The sequence below is a fragment of the Vipera ursinii genome (genome assembly GCF_947247035.1).
Source record: "Vipera ursinii genome assembly, chromosome: 5".
Taxonomy (NCBI): Eukaryota; Metazoa; Chordata; class Lepidosauria; order Squamata; family Viperidae; genus Vipera; species Vipera ursinii.
The window spans coordinates 253,818-271,653 of NC_139518.1; the positions used below are offsets into that span (position 1 = coordinate 253,818).

General features: G+C 61.2%; 1 protein-coding gene and 1 long non-coding RNA gene across 2 annotated transcripts; both read left to right on the plus strand.

Moving 5' to 3' along the window:
- Positions 1–321: 321 nt before the first annotated feature.
- XXYLT1 (xyloside xylosyltransferase 1) lies at positions 322–4,072 on the plus strand. Its single transcript, XM_083364015.1, has 4 exons — positions 322–877; positions 1,182–1,329; positions 2,249–2,381; positions 3,157–4,072. The coding sequence occupies exons 1-4, from the start codon at positions 440–442 to the stop codon at positions 3,551–3,553; spliced, it is 1,116 nt and encodes a 371-aa protein (XP_083220141.1). The 5' UTR covers positions 322–439; the 3' UTR covers positions 3,554–4,072.
- Positions 4,073–5,380: 1,308 nt separating this feature from the next.
- On the plus strand, positions 5,381–11,152 carry LOC310641215. Its single transcript, XR_014492690.1, has 3 exons — positions 5,381–5,613; positions 9,863–9,940; positions 10,354–11,152. It is a non-coding gene; the product is annotated as an uncharacterized lncRNA (long non-coding RNA).
- The last annotated feature ends 6,684 nt before the right edge of the window (positions 11,153–17,836 follow it).

Consider the following 17,836-nt stretch of genomic DNA (forward strand, 5'->3'; position numbering starts at 1 on the left):
ATCTCCTCCTGCGTGAGGAGGGGGTGAGGCAGCCCGGGCCTTTGCACCCACCGGGACTGCCCAGAGATGCCCGCTTCCCAAAGAGCCTCCGGGGCCCGCCGTCGTCTGGCTTCCTTTCAAGGTCTGGCGCTTCTTCCTCGCCGCCGCCTCCCCCTTTCCCGGTGCCGGGCTCGGTTTCCACTCGGGGGACTGGGAGAGCCTCCGCCGGGGCCCTCGGAGACGAAGCGCGGGGCGAGGAAGGCGCCTTTACTCCGCCCTCGCCTCTCCTCCTCCGCGGACGCCTAAAGAGCCGCAAGGGCGGCGGCGGCGGCGGCGACCTGGCTCTGGGCTGCCTCCGCAGCGGCTCCCGGTCCAGGCAGCGGAGCCCGCCCCCTCCGGGCCGCCCTCCCCCGGCGGGGCGGGGCGGGGCGGGGGCGGGCCCGGCGAGGCGGAGGCGGCCATGGCGCGGCGTCCGGCAATGCTGCGCGCCCAGCCCTGCGCCCTGGCGGCGGCGGCGGCGGCGATGGCGCTGGCCTGCGCGCTCTACTACGCGGGCTCGGGCCCCGCGCAGCCCGCCCCGCCCGCCCCGCCGCCGCCGCCCGCGTCCCCGCCGGCCCCGGAGGGCAAGGCCAAGGCGGGCGAGGAGGAGCCGCCGCCGCTGCGGGGCGGCGGGGCGGCGGGCCGGGCGGAGCTGCACGTGCTGGCGGTGCTGGCCAAGGCGGAGCGCAACGAGGCGCTGCTGGGCAAGGCGGCGGCGGCGCTGCGCTCGCTGGTGCGCTTCGGCAAGCTGGGCCCGCGGGAGGCGCTGGCGCTGCATCTGCTCTGCGACGGGCCCAGCAGGGCGCCCGCCCGGCAGCTGCTGCACCAGGCGCTGCGCCCGGCCGCCTTCAAGTACAAGGTGGGCGGGGAGCCTGTGAAGCGGGCAGAGGCAGCCTTCCCCGGGCCTGGGAGTGGGCGAGCTTGGCCGCCTTCCGGCGTGGATGTCCCCCTCCTCTGCCCGCCCTCCCTCTGCCGGTCGCCTCCCTTGGGCCTCTTCCCCCCCCCCCGCAGCTCTCTCCCCGTTTCAGTCCCTCGTTACTTGTAGTTTAACTGACATCCGGACAGCACCCAAAGGGGAGGGGGGGGGGGAGGTAGGGGTTGCCTTTCTTGCCCTGTCGGGGGCAGACCCCCCCCTTTGCCCTGACAGCCCCTTTTCCCGGCAGGTGGTCTTCCATGACCTGGAGGTGCTGGCCCAGAAGCTCCAGCCCACGGTGGAGGCCATGCAGAAGCTCTTCAGTGCGGGGGCTGGCAGCTACTACGGGGACTCGCTTTTCTTCCTCTCGGTCGCCATGCACCACATCATGCCCGGAGGTGAGTGGGCAACTGGGGGGGGCATCGGTGCCCCTCTTCTGCCTGCAGCCCTCCTGGGCCGCTGCCTCAGTTCTTCAGACCCTCCTTCAGAGCCACCCCGGGAGGAGCTTTGTGGACTAACTGGTTGTAAAGGATAATAATATTTATAACATCCCAGCTGAGTCTGGATCCCCCCCCCCCTCTAAAAAGGACCTGCAGGACTGTGAGGTGCTGGAGCTGAATAGAGGCATCTCAAGATGTGCCTGTTCAGGTCTTCTCGGCCGTTGGGAGCCTGGGGGCTTTTTCCATCCGCCTGTGTCTGAATCGGCCTCCTCTCCTCTTGAATGTTTAACGCTCACATTGACCGTTCATTTTCTGCAGAGAGGAGTTGCTTGCGTGCTTGACCTCCCACTGTACTTTCTACTTTGTTGGTCATTCTTCCAAGGAGAGACCAGCCAGGGCAGGAGCAGCTGGTGAAGGGCCACAGAGCCCCCCTTGCCCCCTTCAGGGGACCCAGCCAGGGGTGTACTGGACATTCAAGGTCCACAGTCGGAGTGTTTCCTCTTTCCGCAGAGCCCAAGGCTGGACGCGGCCTCAGCCCAGCCTCTTCTGGGCTTCTGTGGGTGGAGAAAATGCACCTGCCGCCAAATGGCTGAAGCAGCTGTGGGGTTTGGCTTTGGGCAGGACAGGCCTTCACGGGGGCTGGGGGAGAAAAGGCAGGACCCTTCCTCTGAAAGACCAATTGTCAACCCAGTCGGCACCCCTCCAGGTGCTTTGAAGTTGCCCCCCCAGAAGTCCCGGCCTGGCTCTGAAAGGACATCTGGAGGCCCCCTCCCTTCTGGCTCCGTCTTCTGGGGGGCTGCGCTGCTTAGCGACTGGGGGAGCGCTGAAGGCAGCGGAGGCCCCGTCTTGCCAGCTGTCCTCTGCTTTGCCCTTCCAGAGGTTTCGCGGGTCATACAGGTGGACCTGGATGTGGAGTACCGTGCCAACATTCGGGAACTCTTTCAGGAATTTGACAACTTCCCAGAAGGAGCAGTAATCGGCATCGCCCAAGAAATGCAGCCGGTCTATCGGTACGTAGCCATGCCAGGCACGGTGCCACTCCCTGGGCCCTTCCCTGCTGGGCCCCCTGAGGATTGGGGGTGGTTGCTGAGCAGGCCAACTCTGGCCCTGCGTGAGCGGCTGGATGTCAGACGAAGCCCACTGGGCAGAAGGGACCCTGGTGGGGCAGGAAAGCAGTCAGTGTGACAGCCACAGGTTGAGCTGTGGGCGGTCTTACTGGGCGCTGGTAGGGCACGGGGGTTTCGGTCAGCCCCCCTGCCCAACAAGCGGAGGTTGCCTCGCAGCCTTCAGACTAGGGTGGGTGAAGAGCCTGCACGGCGTCAGGGCCAGGCGATGGAAGGGTGAATGTGTGGCCAGGCTCAGGCCAAGGCAGCTAGCCGGGTAAAGACCGGCTACTGTGGCAGCCCCAGTTGGTCACTTGCCTCCCCAGGCTGAGCAAGGTCTTGTTGCGCCCTTGGGGGAAAGCCTTGACTGGCCCCGTTACGCACCCAGGCCTGTTAGTGCACATCGGAATACACTGGGTGCTCAAATGACCTGCCCCACCCCCTCCAAGGCACGGTTGGGATGGAGGAGGGGGCCAGCCAGAGAAAAAGCCTTGGAGTCTTGGAAAAGAAGCCATCTAAAGCTCCTGGTCCTCATGTATCTCATCACTGCTGAGGGGCAGAGAGGTGCGCTGCTTCAACCACAAGGAAACTGCAGCTGTAAATAGACCAGAGGGTCCTCGAGCCATAGTTTTGTTTGTGGGCAGGAGTGACCTCTCCTGGGCCTTCCCCCTTCCCTCCCCAGGCACATCTTCTGGCAGTATAGGCAGGAACACCCCGGGACCAAGGTGGGGGACCCGCCCCCGGACGGGCTGCCCGGCTTCAACAGTGGGGTGCTGCTGCTGGACCTGGAGGCCATGCGCCAGTCGGAGCAGTACAACCGTCTGCTGGAGCCGGCGATGGTGCAGCAGCTGGCCAGCAAGTTCCACTTCAAGGGCCACCTGGGGGACCAGGACTTCTTCACCCTGGTGGGCATGGAACACCCCGAGCTGTTCTATGTTTTGGATTGCACCTGGAACCGCCAGCTGTGCACCTGGTGGCGTGATCACGGCTACAGCGACGTCTTTGAGCACTACTTCCGCTGCGATGGCCACGTCCGCATCTACCACGGGAACTGCAACACGCCCATCCCGGCGGAGTAGTGGCTGCTCAGGAGGGGGCGGGGAGGCTGCCACAGGTCGGACCCGAGGGGCAGCAGCAAGGGAGGGGATTGGGGGTGACCTCTGGGGCCTTCTGAGAAACAGTCCAGCAGTAGCCCAAGCCGTCTGCCCTGGGTGGGCCGTGCGCACTCTCTGGGAAAGAGCCATTGCCTGGACCTGCAACCACTCCTGGCCCTCAGACCAGGGGGAGGGGGGGTGTTGGGCAGAAGGGCCTGTGCGGTGGTGTGTCCTGTCGGTGGGACAGTCAAGTGTGTAGGGCTTCTTGGGCCTGGAGGCCGCTGGGCTCCATGCTCAGAGCGTGTGTCTGAGGGGACCCCAAGCCGCCATTCCATCTCCTCCGTCACCTGCCAATCCCGGCCTGAATTCCTGGCTGGAGCTGCTGCTGGGTTCCTGGGCTGGGTGCGTGGAGGGGGTCTCTGGTGAGCTATCGCCCCCACAAGGGGGAGGGGGCTGTGGCGGTTTCTCTCCCCTTTTGCAATAAAAATGTGAGGACCAACACCACCCTCTGCCTGCACCCACTTGCTTGTCCAAGTCAAGATAGTCGGGAGAGCTAGGGCCACGGAACAAGGACCAGCCACGGCCGGCTGCTGTTCATGCTCTGTACCTCCTCCTTCCGGAAGAACTGGCAGAAGCTGTCCCAGCGGTCAGTGAAGGAGCCCTGGGTGTCCATGGAACAGCCGAGTGCCCCTTGACCAGTTTCGCTCATGGACCAGGAAGACCCCCTGGGATGTTGTCCCCAGGCGGGGTCTCTGTGGCCCTGATGCTGCCCACAAAGAGGCTCTTGCACATCCTTTAAATTAGGCCGCCTAGAGCGCTGCAGCAAGCAGAGAGGGCATACAGGGGGTCAGGTCGCAAACGCCACATCCTCCAGCCAAATTCCAGGTTTGGCCGTTTGCAGCCTCTTCTGGAGGCTTCTGGTAACAATAAATGCAGTTCTTACATTTAAGGTCCAGAACGGATTATTGCTGGCAGAGAAGGGTGAAGCCCCTGGGCTGGCAAAGAGGGGACCTGGCTGTCAGTTTTGCCCAGCTGTTCCCGGCATCATCCGAGGCCTTCCCCTGCTCGGATGTAGCCGTTCTGGGCAGCACAATGAACGGGCAGCATCAGCTCTGGGAAACAAACTGCCAGTGGGTGTCCAGAAGCTACAACTCAGAGCCGTCCTCCGGCCCCTGGTCTGGAATTGTGGGACAACCCCCCCCCCTTATCAATGCTTGACCTTTGTTCAATTGGCCTGTGGAAGTTAATGTGGGGTGGGGGCTTTGCAGGACCTAAGTTCTCTGGCCAAAAAGGAGGGGGCGGGGTGGTTTGAACTAGACATACCTGCACTGATGGGGGGGCGTCAGGGGTTGCTGGTCACTAGAGTCCGGGGGGGGGGGAAGGCAGCCGAGTGCTGGCAGAAATCGACCTCCTTTCAGGGAGACTCCTTATTGGGCCAAGGTGTTCCAGCCCTCAGCCACCCTGGGCCTAGTTTGTGCCCCGGCTTCCCCAATTCCATTGCGTCTCCACCGCCCTCTGAGGTTGGCACGGGTGCCCTCTCCTTTGCTGCTCCGTCTGGCATCCAGCAGTCCTAGCTGGGCCTGAACCTCCTGCTGAAAAATGCCCGCTGCATCTGAGGTGAGGCTGCGTGTGTGGCGCCATGCTGGACGAGCTGGCCAGCGTCAGAGAAACCCTGATGGCAGAAAAGATGGTGGGACGGGGGCAGTGATGGTGCATGACACACGTGGGCCTGAGAGAGCCATTACAGGAGACTGAGCTGAGTGATAGAGAAGAGTTTCTTGGGGGGAGCCATTGGGTGTGGCCCTCCTGGTCGTAGAGACCCCTTGGCTAATGGGGGTGTGCGTGTGTGGACCTCTGTGTCCCGCAGCTGGGTGACGGTCAGCGTCTACCCCTCCAACCAGATGCCAGGCTCTGCCCGGTCTTTCTCGGGGAGTCGGGAGCCAGCAGCCGTCCGAGCAACGGGGGACTTGAGCGTGCTGAGTTACGGCAGAAGCTCCCACAGACGAGTCCAGAGAGCTAGAAAATTCCAATCATGTCCTTACAAGGTGAGGCGATGGCTTCTAACCTGGGTGATTTCAGAAGGGTTAGGCTAAAGCCTCAAAAGGCTAGCCTGTCCAGGGCTGTCAGTCAAGAAGACTCAGCAGGGTTACCTGCCCCAAATATCAGTGACAGGAAAACGGTGGAGGGGGAGAAGGTCTGGAGTGGGTGGCAGGCTGGTGAAAGGCTCCGGGTGCCAACTTCGAAAAGCTGGACAGGTGGGCCTTGGCCTGATCCAGCTGGCTTGTTTTCTGTGCCTGACGGAGCTCTGCAGCTTGAACCCGCAGCCTCCCAGGTCCTCCCCACCCAGCTACGCTTGGGCAGGGCCGGGTGGCAATAACCGCATCTGGACCAGGCCCCCACAGACTCTTTGCCAAGGGCTGGTAGCTCTGATTCCCCCATCTGGCCCCGCCTCTGACACCCAAGGTGGCCATGCCAGTTCCGGGCTGGTGCAGACGCCAACCGCAGGCCTGGGCCGTGGGCGGAAGGTGGGGCAGCCTCGTTTCGCTTCCTCCTGGCTGCTGTCAAGTGGTAGAAAATGAAGTGGGTGGTAGCCGCGTCTCGGGAGACCTTCCGATGGAGAACTCGGCCAGCCCGTTCTGCTGGGATGGGCGGCTGCTTGTGCGGCCTCTGTGGTCTGGCTTGCCCGGTCTTTCCCAAATCCCCGGGAGGGGGCAGGGAAGGCTGCCGGGTGTCTCCCCCTGGCCGGAGGGGGTCTTGTCGGTGGTCTCTGGTCTGGCTGCCCAGCCTCAGCAGGAGAGCACGGAGGGCCTCTGCTTCTTTGGTGCCTGGTCAGTTGCTTCCAGGCTTCCAGAAAGATACCTGTGTACCTCAGATAGTCCCCCAAAAGTGGGGAGCAGACGTGTTATATGACCTGCTTTGAAGGCTTTGCTGTTGTTGTGGTTGCACCCCTCTTAACTAGCAGCAGGCGTGTCCAGAGTTCAAGGAATCCAAAACAGCTTTGATGATGACACACCTGTTAATTTCAAGGCCATCACTTATGAGTTTGGCTGCCAATCTGCTGGTGGGGAGGCAGTGACAGTGCCGGGGTAGGAACAAATGGCCGTGCCGGGTGGTCCAGACAAAAAGGTACTTGCCCAGAAGTACAAGTCTATCTTGATTGCAAGGTTACATTAACAAACTCTCACAACTCTGGAAACACATCTCTCCCCCCACCTTTCCTTTTACATCCCAAGAAATTAGGAGAAACTGGGGAGGCCTCCTGCGGCCCCAACCTTTCTGTGGACTCGGCTGTCCCTTCCATGACCAACTGCCCACTCTGCCTCCCCTCTCCAAGGTCTGTCCCACGGCACATAGCGCTTCCTCCCTGAGGCTGGAAAGTTGGAAAACAGCCACCAATATTATGGTCCTGCAGTGAGCAGTGGCGATAGGCTTTATTCCCAGAGGGGCTTAGAGCAAATCAAGGCAATAAACTGAATTGAACAAGAATAAAAACAATGAAAGACCAGCTAATAATCAACCCAGGGCAGCTTTACCGAGGAGCACCATGGTACTTCCTCATCCCCATTTGGGTGCAGTGCTGGAATCCCTGGAAACATAATTGGGGGGGGGGAACTGGTTCACTTCCAGTGGGGACTGGACCACTGGGGGAGACAGCAGGCCCCCTCTCCTTCCCCTCCCCTGCAGCTGTCTTTGATTCAGAGCGGACACTCTTGGGAAGGAGCAGACTGGGCTAGGAAGAGCTTCGCTGCTGGCCCCCAACACCAGGAGTTTTACAAGGGGACCGATTGGTGGCCAGTGCAGCTCCTGCACTGTTGGCACTACGCAAATAGACCCAGCGTGCCCTGAGTCCCCAGGCCGCTGCAAGTTGTGCCCAGTGATGCTTCCGAAAGGTTTTAAGCTCCTACTTAAGCGCATTGTGGGAGCAGCGCCTCGCCAGCATCCAGTTTAGAGTCTACATTTAACAGGATCGCTTTAAGCGCCCTGCACAGCGTGTGAACCTGCCAGGCTGGCTGGCAGTGGGGGAAGATGGGCAGTTTGGTGCAAAGCTGTGCCAGGGCAACTGGGGCCTGGTTGAACCTGGACACCTCCCTCCCCTGGGGCAATGCCTAGTGAAAAGGCCTGGAACTGCAGAGCTGCCCCACAGGGTCTGCCAAGGTCTTCCAGGGCAGTGGGAAAAGCCCCATAGAGCAGGGGTGTCAAACTCAATTTCATTGAGGGCCGCATCAGCATTGCGGTTGCCCTCAGGGGGCTGGGTGGGTATGGCCAGGGTGGGCGTGGCCTATTGGGTGGGCATGGCTAGACTGGGTGTGGCCTGCTGGGTGGGCGTGGCCAGCTCTACATCGTTCGCATCAAGTGTCCCTATGGGGGCCTGGGCAGGAGTGGGACGGATCTGAGGGTCTCTGGCAGAAGGAGGGTCTCTGGGCCAGGGCCAAGGCAGTGGGAGCCATTCCCTCACTGTTTCCAGGATGGCTTCGCGGGCCACATGAAACCACTTCGCGGGCCGGATCCGGCCCCCGGGCCTTGTGTTTGACATGTCTGCCATAGAGGCTTTTCTATGTGCGGGGGGACGCTTGGAACCCCCCATTCCTCAGGGTCCTGACCTATGCCCTCTCCCTGTGATGGGCAGCCTCTGCTACTGCTCGGCTTTCTGGCAGCTCCAGGGCAGTGGTCCTTGCTAATGGCTGAGTGGGGCACATTTTGGCCTCACCCAAGCCTTGCTATGTCCCAGAGAGCATATTCCTGCTCTTCCAGGCAAGCCAGGATGTCAGACTTAAGCCAGTGTCTGGTTGCCTTGATTGCACAACAAAGAGGCAGCCTTTAAGAAAGAGGGTTCTCTGGTCCTCCATTCACACTGCAACCAGGTCAGGTTTCCCTTCCTTCGGCTCGGGCCGAGGCCAGCAGGGACCAAGGAGCAAACCTTCATCCGCTTAGCCGTCGGGAGCAGCTTTCGGTATCCCAGGCAGCCCTTTGGCTCCTGCTGGGAGGGGCTCCAACCCAGGTTCCCTCTGGAGCCCCTGCCAAGTCGGGCTTGGCTCTCCATTGCCACCCCAGCCACTCCCCAGGCTTGGCTCCCACAGAGGATGGGCAGGCTTAGGGGTGAAGGAGGGCAGGCCCACTCCTTGGGGGGGGGAGGGCGGGGCAGGCCCTGACCTGGGCGGTGCTGTCCATGGTACTTCAGGAGATCCAGAGGGCCTCCAGGAGAGACACTGGAGGTCTACTACACAGAAGGAATTCTCCAGAGAGTGAAAGTGAGGGCTGGGTGGGGACTTTCAGACCTGTGAGATTCTGCCATTGTAACCTTACCATAAAGACAGAGGTGGCGCTCACATCTGAGCTTCTTCTACCTGGAAGGGCTGCCACAGACCGGCCCTTCTCCGTGGCTGCCCTGGGCTCTTGCCTTGGCCTTGCTGGCGTGCCTACTTTCTGCAGGGCCAGCGCAAGCCTGCGCTCAGGGCCAACAACCCAGAGGGCCCGGCTCCCATCCTTGCTGATTGTAGCCAGGCCTGACTGCCAAGGGCTACTTGGTGGAGAGGGGGCCTTTAAGTGTCCCCCACGCCCCCACCCCCAGGAGCATCACCCACCCAGGCCTGATCTGGGCCTTGCAGCTCCCATCCCGCCCTGAAGGCGCTGAGCGTCTGGACCAGGAAACACTGCCTGGAGCAGTCGGGGGTGTCACGAGAACATTAAGCTGAAGCCCTGCAGAGGAGCCGACGTCCAAGAGCCCCTCTCTGGCCCTGCCTCCCAGCGGGGACGATACGGCAGCCCTGCCTGTCTGTGGAAGCCAAAGGCCCCGCCCGGGCAGCTCTCGGCAGTGGCAGGAAAGCGACCTGGGAGGCGGCAGCAAGAACGAAGACGGCCCAGCTGACCTTAATCTCAAATGCCAGATTAAGTTCTTGGCCTCCTCTTGCCTCTTCCGCCATGTAGGTCAGGCACGGAGGAGGAGGAGGAGGAGGAGGTGCGGTGGAGACTTGTGGCCTTCCCCTCCCCCCCAACTCTTGGTGCCATCATTGGCATCCTTCAGTCTCGAGAGACTATGGTGTCGTGCTCTGGAAAGAGGTCCTAAAGCAGCGTCTGGTATGGCTAAAAAGGCCAGTTTGAGAGTGGCGGTCCCTTCCACACTGAGGGCAGATACAGTCTGTCCCCTGTGACATAACAACTTTGTTCAGAGAAGTGTTCAGCTAGAACCAGAGAGACCCTGGAAAGCTACCTGACTTGGGGCCAGCCTAAACCTACCTCACAGGGCTGTTGTTATGAAGAGGGCACTCTGAAGGCCACACTGAGCTCTTATTACAGGGAAGAAAAGGTGGAAGTCTAGGCTCCATGTTGGAAACCTACTTCACCCAGATGCCAACTTAATCCGTTCTTCTGGAGGTACGTCCCCCATCCCCACACCCCACATGCTTCCTTTGGAGGGTCAACGCCTGCAACAAACTGGAGGGGGCAGTCAGGAGTCCCAGTGCAACTGGACCCCACAACCCCAAGCAGGGGACACCTGGCAAGAGAAGCCCTGCCCCTCCCCCCTCTTTGATTGGGAAGGGTCCTTAAGAGGTGGAGTCCCTGCAGAGTCTCCCAAGGACAGCAGGGCCCACCGCTGGCACCCCCAGGGTCCCGGGGACCCCCCAGCCACCAGGGATGAGCAAGGGGGGCACTGAGCCTCTTCCTCCCAGTGGGCTGGCACAGCTGGGACTTTGCGGGAGGGCTGGGGGGGGTCTGCTCATGACCTGGGCGGCCCAGGGCTTAGACAGCCAGAGAGTTACTCACTGTCACCTCCCCCCCCTTCGCAGGATATCCCCCAGCCTCTCCCCCCTCCCATCTGAGCTTGGCTGTGTGCAGTCTTGGGAGCCTGAAGTCCGACCAAGGCGAAACCAAAACAAAGCGAAACGTGTGAGAGAAGGGCCGGCCTTCACTTCGGAGGTTAACCGCATCTAGAGACCGTTTGGCTGGGTGGGAAGAGCCCCCCCTCCCGGCACAGCGGCCTTCCTTCCGTTGCGATGGGGGGGGGGAAGCAGCTTCCTCTGCAGCTTAACTGTGAAGACGCTCCCAGTCCTCCCCCCGCGCCCCCGATCCTGTTCCCGGCACGCGAACCCGTCAGCAGCAGCAGCAGCAGCAGCAGGCCGAGCAAGGAAGCCGCTCAGCTGAGGAGGGAGCGTCCCCCGCCTGCCTCCCCCCCCCCGGTCCTCTCTCGTACGCCAGAAAGCAGCGCAGGATCTTTGATGGTTGCAGAGGTTTTACAGCCACGTAGCGGCGCTGAATCGCCATTTCTCACACTTCAGCACTTGCAGTCTCGTTTCCTTCTTGCATTCACACAACACACCGAAGCTCCTTGCTGAATTAGTCCTCGGTCTGCCAGGGAGAAGGCGGGGGGAGGGGCTGGGCATCAGGGCATAGCCTCTCTTGAAGCCCCCCCCCTTCAGAAAGACTCAGTCACCCAGACTGCGGGAAGCCGCGTCGGGCAAACTTCTGCGCGCCCATCGAATGAAGCTCACATTCCCAGCATCGAGACTTTTGGCTACAAAAATACAAGCGCAGACGCGACCTTCTGCCTCCTCCTGGACGCGTTTGCTACTTAAACAAAACATTGGAACTCGCCCCGAGATTTGGAAGTGGCTTTTTTCTCTCTCTGCAGATCACCAAGAAAAAACCATTTGCGTGCGCTGGAAGGAAGTCTCTCCGGACCGAGGGCAGCTGCCAGAGAGCCCGGCCAGGAGGGCGTGTTTCCCCTGATAAGGAACGGCCGCGTTAACCGCTTCTTCGCTCGCTCGCTCGCTGGCTGGGCCTGCTGAGCTGCTGCGGCTCCCGTCCGTTCCCGGGAGAAGCACAGAGCGAGCTTCCGCCGTGGGGACAGGCTGCTCCTGGCTTCCAGCTTCACCTACCGGCTCCTGCGTCCAACGGGCGACGGAAGCCAGTAATGATGGCTGAAGCGTAGCAGCCCCCGCAGAGGCCCCCGCGGCCCTGCCCAGGAACCCCTGCCTGAGGCCAGCGCTCCCGTGGGCGGCACAACCCGGGGGGCCGGATGGATGGGCTGGGGAGGCACAGCAGGGCCACGAGCCAATCTGCCCAGGATGATGGGTGGCACAGCCACTTGTTTGCACAGTCGCTCTCTGCGGGGGGGGGGGGGTGTTCCACCCACCCCCCGGGCAGAGCCAGCTGGCAAAGCCACTCCGGCAGGGGAGCCTGGCTTGGCTAACTGGCTCTGCCCAGAAACCGCGTGCGTGCTTAGGTGTGGCAGCATGCACACTTCTGCAGAGTCAAGTCCGGCCAGCGCCTCTTCAGACGACGAACCCGTTAAAGCGGGCAAAACCCTCCGGGGTGAAGACGCCGCTTCTTTTCCAACCAGCCGGGGGTGGGGTGGGGTGGGGCCCACGCAGGTGGTTCTCCGAGGGGAGCGGCAAAGGAGAGACCTCCGCGGAAAGCAGGGCAAGCGAACCGTCGCCCGCCCCGAGCACCGAGCGCCTCGCCGGTCGCCCCTGCCCTCCTTCCGAGTCGGGCCGTCCGGCTGGCTTCGTCTGCCAGCGCCGAGCTGCCTCTTTCCGGACGGGAAGCCTTTTCCCTCCGGAAGATGGCAGCAGCTCCGCCTGGAAGAGTTGCAGGCAGAGGACGCCTCCTGCATGGGGGGAGCAGGGGCTGCGGCCGCCCCAGGACAGAAAGGCTCCCTCGAATCAAAGCGGCTCTGCAGATTTCCTTCCTCCGAGGAAGCCGCCGCCGCCGCCGCCATCGGCCAGACCCATCCCGGGGTTCCTCCCGGGCAGCCTTAGCCAGCCAGAACAGATCAAACACGTGTGTGTGTGTGTGTGTGTGTGTGTGTGTGTCCCTTTGGGGGAGGCGAGGGGGGGGCAGAACAGGCTGTCCTGCATGAGGCTGCTGCTCTGGTTCTCCTCAGCCTGAGGCTGCCTTAATTGGAGGCCTCTTCTTCCTAAGGAGCCCTGCTTAACTTTTCCAATCCAGAGATAAATAGCTAGAGCTGACAAATCAGACTTGGGAGGGGGGGTGTTACACAACAGGAAGCTGCACAAGACACTGTGATAAAATGTGCATGAAATCAGCAATCCAAAAATGTGGGAACCTCAGCACTAACGCCAAGCAGGCTGCAGCTGGCAGACTCTGCCCTTCTTCAGGGTGGTTCAGGGCCGTTTCCCCACTTGAAACCCCTGGGTGGGGTGGACTGGGGCCCACATCTGAGATACTCCCAAGGATGGAAAGCAGCAAACACACACACAGTGCTCCTTCCTCCTCCTGTTTTTCCTACAACAACAACCCTGTGAGGTGCCTTGGGTTGAGAGAGGGGAGGTCCAAAGACACTCAGCTGGCTTTCATGGCTAAGGCGAACTATAACTCACCATCTCCTGGCCTCTAGCCAGCCAGCCTCCCCACTACACCCAACTAGGGGCTCTTTCCCCTGAGAGGCGGAGTAGAGCAGAGCAGAACAGAACAGAACAGAACAGAACAGAACAGAACAGAGTAGAGTAGAGTAGAGTAGAGTAGAGTAGAGTAGAGTAGAGTAGAGTAGAATCCTGGCCAAGGTGCCCAGCTGAAGGGGGCTTCTCCTGCTATGCCCTCCAGGCAGGGGGCAGCTGGCAAGAGAGACCCAGGAAAGAGGCCAGAGGGAAAGGAAGCATCTCCCTTGGAAAGCTGGTGGCTCCTTTGGGGCCCAAGTGGGAGATGGGGGGGCCTGGGGGGGGGTAGGAAGCAGCTGTTTCCTGCAAAGCTGCTCTGCGGGGGGGGGGGGGAGTGCAGGAAGGGCTGCCAGCAGAACCATCATTGGTGGAGGTTCATGGCAAGAAAATTGCAGCCTTGGCAGGGAAGAAAGAACAGGCAAGGAGGCTCCCCCCCCCGCTCCCCTCCCCCCCCCGCTCCTCTAGCTGGGGAAAGACAGGGAGGCCCCCTCTGCGCATCTCCCATTCGCCCCCCCCTCCCCCGCCTCTTCAGAAGGGCCAGCAAGCCCACCTCAGGGCAGGGGTGGCTGCCGGTCTGGGCTGCCCAGCTCTTTGGGGGCGCTGAAGGCAAGCAAGCCTGGCTGGATCTGGAGAAGCTCAGCTGCCCTCGGAGGCTCCCCCAGGCCGAACAGGAGTTCCCCAAAGTGGCGCTTTGGAGCGTTTTGAATGCACGCAGGGAGTCTGCGTGCATTCAAAAGGAATCACTGTTTTGCGTTGGCTTTTCCAAATATGGAAAATCCCAGGGCCGGGAAAGGGACGGAGTGCCCCACAGGTCTGCCAGGGGCTCCCCCCCTCTTCTCTGGGGGTTCAGCAGACCCTCTGCTGGCCCCGAGGCCACGCAAAGCAAAGATCCAGGAAAGCAGACGGAGTCTTCCAGCCCGCTCTGTCTCTCTCCTCCCTGTTTTCTCCGAGCGTTTCTGTGCCACTTCCAGCCTTCCCCTTCGCACCCTGATCCTTCCAGCAGCCCGGAGGAAGGAAGGCCACAGGCTTGGACCAAGCGGTCAAATCTGAGGGACGCCCACAGAAACATATTTGACTAAAAACTACAACTGACGCTCGGTTCACGCAACAGATCATCCGAAGAACATGGAATAACAGGTTGGAAGGGACCTTAGAGGTCATCCAGTCCAACCCCCTGCTCGAGCAGGTGCCCCGTACCATTTCAGACAGGTGGCTGTCCGGTCTGTTCTTGAAAGCCTCCAGTGACTTAACGGTCACATTCGTACGAGAAGCAGCGCTTCGTTACTGTTAGCCTGGGTTAGATTTTTGTGGGGAGGCTTCCCGTGTTGTGTGAACCCAGCTGGAGGTTCAAAGTCTCCTGCCAGTGCAGAGAATGAGTCCATGAGGGTTACTGTGGGGTCCTGGGTGATCTCTGTGCGTGGCTGTTTCCTTGCGGTCGTTGCCTTACATCACTGGGTCGCATCTTCAGTGCCGAGCGTGGTTAGCAGTTTAAGCGGGCTGCTGCTTCCACCTCTGTGGTCTCCAGGGAGCAGGCCCAGGAGCGGAGCCCCAAGCAGGGTCCCCTTTTCACGGCCCCTGCCTTTGAGGGCTGGGTAGCTCCAGCCCTCTTGCAGAGAAATAGGTCCGTCCATGCCCCTCTTTCGGGTCTGGCCTTTGTGAGAGGGGCTCCTGCTTGCCCCCTGCCCCACCATCTCTATGGCCACGCCCCCTGCCTAGACTGGCTTGGAGGGCCATCCAGAACCTCCTGGGCCAGAGAGCAGCTGCTCAATGGCGGCCGGCAGGAGCCCCAGAGTTGCAGAAGGCCGCACTGCCCTGCCTGCCCAGTGTTTCTCCAGCACCACTTCCTGGAGCCGTGGAGCCCACCCAAGGAGAACCCCTTCTTCTGGGGCGGTCTGGGCAGGAAGGCCACAGCTGGGTTTCCGTGGAACAGCTTCCCAAGGCTGGATTGGCCCCGTTCTGCTTCCCTTTTTGATCTGGGGCACTTGGGAGCCGTCGGGGTGCTGGGGCCACGGATTGGGGGTCGAGCTTTGGGGAGCTGTGCTGCTCTTGGCGGCCACTGAGCTGTCCTGGCAAGAGAGTCTTCCCAAGGCCAGGGGCGGGGGGAGGGGATGCTCAGGCTGTGCTGTCAGTCATGCCCTTCAAGGAGGGGGTGTGGGTCACAAGGCAGACTTTTGGTGAAGGCCTGCATGCAAAGTGGGGCCTGGAAATCAGTGGGGCTGAAAGGGAGGCTGTGCTGCTGGGATGCAGCTGCCTTTAGACTAGAAGACACAAAATGTGGCTGGGGCCAGCCTGCTCCCAGCCCGGAGCGAGGACAGCAGCAGCAGCATGAAGGGCACATGCCGCCCCCAGGATAGAAGGGGCCCTTGGGGGCCCTTGGGGGGAAAGGCCCCGGGGGGAGGGCTTCCTGGGGGGCAGGGGCAAGCCTTCCTCCCGTGAAGCTGCAGGTGGGCTCTGCGTCAGGGCTGAGAGGGTCCCCTGGGCAAGGGGCTCGGCCCAGCAAAGGGCACAGAGTCAGCCGGAAGGGCTCTTTCACGGGAGCTTCCTGTCTCAAGAGAACCCCTGAAAGTGGACCTCAGATGTGCTTTGGAGCCCTCCGCTTCTCCCAGGTCCACCCGGAGGCCTCGGCCGTGGGAGAGCCCGTCCCATCCCTTCCTCTCCGGCCTGGAGTGACTTCCTGCTGGGGGCCGGAAGCCTCATTTCCAGGCAAGGAGGGGAGGGGAGAAAGCGCTTTGGGGCCCTCCAGAAGCTTTGCCCAGGGAAGGCAGAGCAGAGAGAGCAGCCACTGGGCCTTCTGCTCTGCTGGGGAGGCTGAGAACCGAGACCCCCCCCATTTCTCTCTTCCTTAAGCTCAGCTTTGCTCCTCCCTCCTTGCCTACCCCCCTCACTGCTCCCCGATGATGCCGGAGAGGCAAGGAGCACCTCTTGCACCAGCCCTCTCTGCTGGGGGGGCAGCACCCTCTCGTCCAACCGGAGGTGGGGTAGCCCTTCCGAGGTCCCAGATTTGGGAGGGGTTGTTTCCCCCATTCACCCCAAAGGAAATTGTCTGCCTCCTTCTCCCCCTCCCCCAGCCTTTTCCCTCCTGTGAACTCCTCGGCTGGGCAGCTGAGAGCCAGGAAGGACCTCTTGAGGAGAGACCCTGATGCAGGAGAGGCCCGGGACCACGCCCCTCAATTGTGGTGGGCAGAAGCTGCGCCTGGGGTTCCCCCTCACGTCGTCCTCCTAGCGACACCATGAAGGTCTTTCTAGAAATCCAGGCGGCTCCAGATTCCTGGACTTGCCAGGCACTCCAGGCTCAGCACCTCCACCCTGCGCTGGGCCTGGATTCTGCCCTCATGCTCCCTTGGGGGAGAGCCCGCTCTGCCCGCAGCCCTCCTCGGCTTTTTCCTTGGGCATTGCTTCCAGCCTCAAGCCAGCCGGGCTTCTTCCGGGAATGGTGGCCCCCTCCGTGGCCCCCTCTGCCCTCCAGACAGGCTGGACCACCCTTGGACTGTGTTGGGTGGAGACTCTGGGGATGGAAGGTGCACCCTTCCATAGACACCCGGCAGTGTGCACTGTGTGCAGGATAAGGGTCCACAAATGTATGCTGAGCTCCCCCCGGCAGCTGCTCCGTTTCCTTGCTCGGTTACGGTGGAGGTTGAGCTGCCTTGATCAGACAAGGTGCCAGGAGGAGGGTCAGCTGAGCAGAAGGCTTCCTGCCTCTACTCCACAGCCCTCAGATGGACAAAGGCCTGCAGCGTGGCCCATGCGCTGCAGACAGCAGGACTGTGGTTGGTCTGCGCACACAACACATACGCCTCCCTTGCAGCCAGAGGCCAGCGACAAACAGGCACCAAGCTCAGCCACCAGGTGGGAAGGGTTAGGGTCCCTCAGCACACCCGCTGGGTCAATTTTGCAGAGAGATTGCAGACCCCGACCATCGTGCTCCCCGGAACAGCCAAAACTGCTTCCAGGATGAAGCGGAGAAGAGGCAGTGTGTGGGTGTGGGGGGGCAGGTGGCCTCCATGGGAAGCAATTGGTGCGTCTTCATGCCGGCGATGTGTGTGTGAGGCTCGACTCCCTGGGATCCATTATTCCTTGTGCTGCAGTCTGGAAGGGGAAACTCTTGGCCTTCTGCCCTGTGACATCAGGCTTCGGAAGGCAGCTCCCACGGTCCGCGTTCCCGGCCCTCTTTGAGGCCAAACATTTGCAGACTTCAGCTTTCGATCCCTTGATCGTCTTTGGGGCCTTTCCGGGAATTTCTCCCGGTTCCCCTCGGCCTTTTTAGAGTGTGGAGCCTTGAGCTGCAGGCAGGACTCGGGCGGAAGACTGGCCAAAGCAGAAGAGGGTGGAAAAAGGAGTCCCCGCTAGGGCAGCCTGCAGCTGATCCAGCCTCTGAAAGGTGCTTTCTCCAAGGCAACTGGACCTTGGTTTTTCCCTTCCCTTCTCATCCTAGCAACTTCATCAGTTCTGAACTGAAGGAGCTTCTTGGATGAGAAACACTTCCAAAAGACCCCAGGGAAGTCCAGTGGCCTCCTGGAAGAAGCCCCTTTGGGACAACCTGACCTGGAGGACGGAGAATCTCCACAGACAATGGACCAGCCTCTATGGCAGCTGCACCACATTGCCAGCTCCTATTCAGGTTGCAATTAATTCTTCACGTGATTTTGATTCTACGCCTGTTTATACAACCCAGGATTGTATTCGCTTTTTTGGCTGCTGCCGCACACGGCTTGGCTCATGTTTAAGGGATCGTCCGCTAGGACTCCAAGGTCCCTCTCACAGTTATTGCTTTTGAGCCAGGATTCACCCAGTCTGTACTTGTAGCTTTGGTTTTTCCTGCCTAAGTTTAAAATCTTGCTTTTCTCCACATTAAATTTCTTGTTGTTGGATAGGG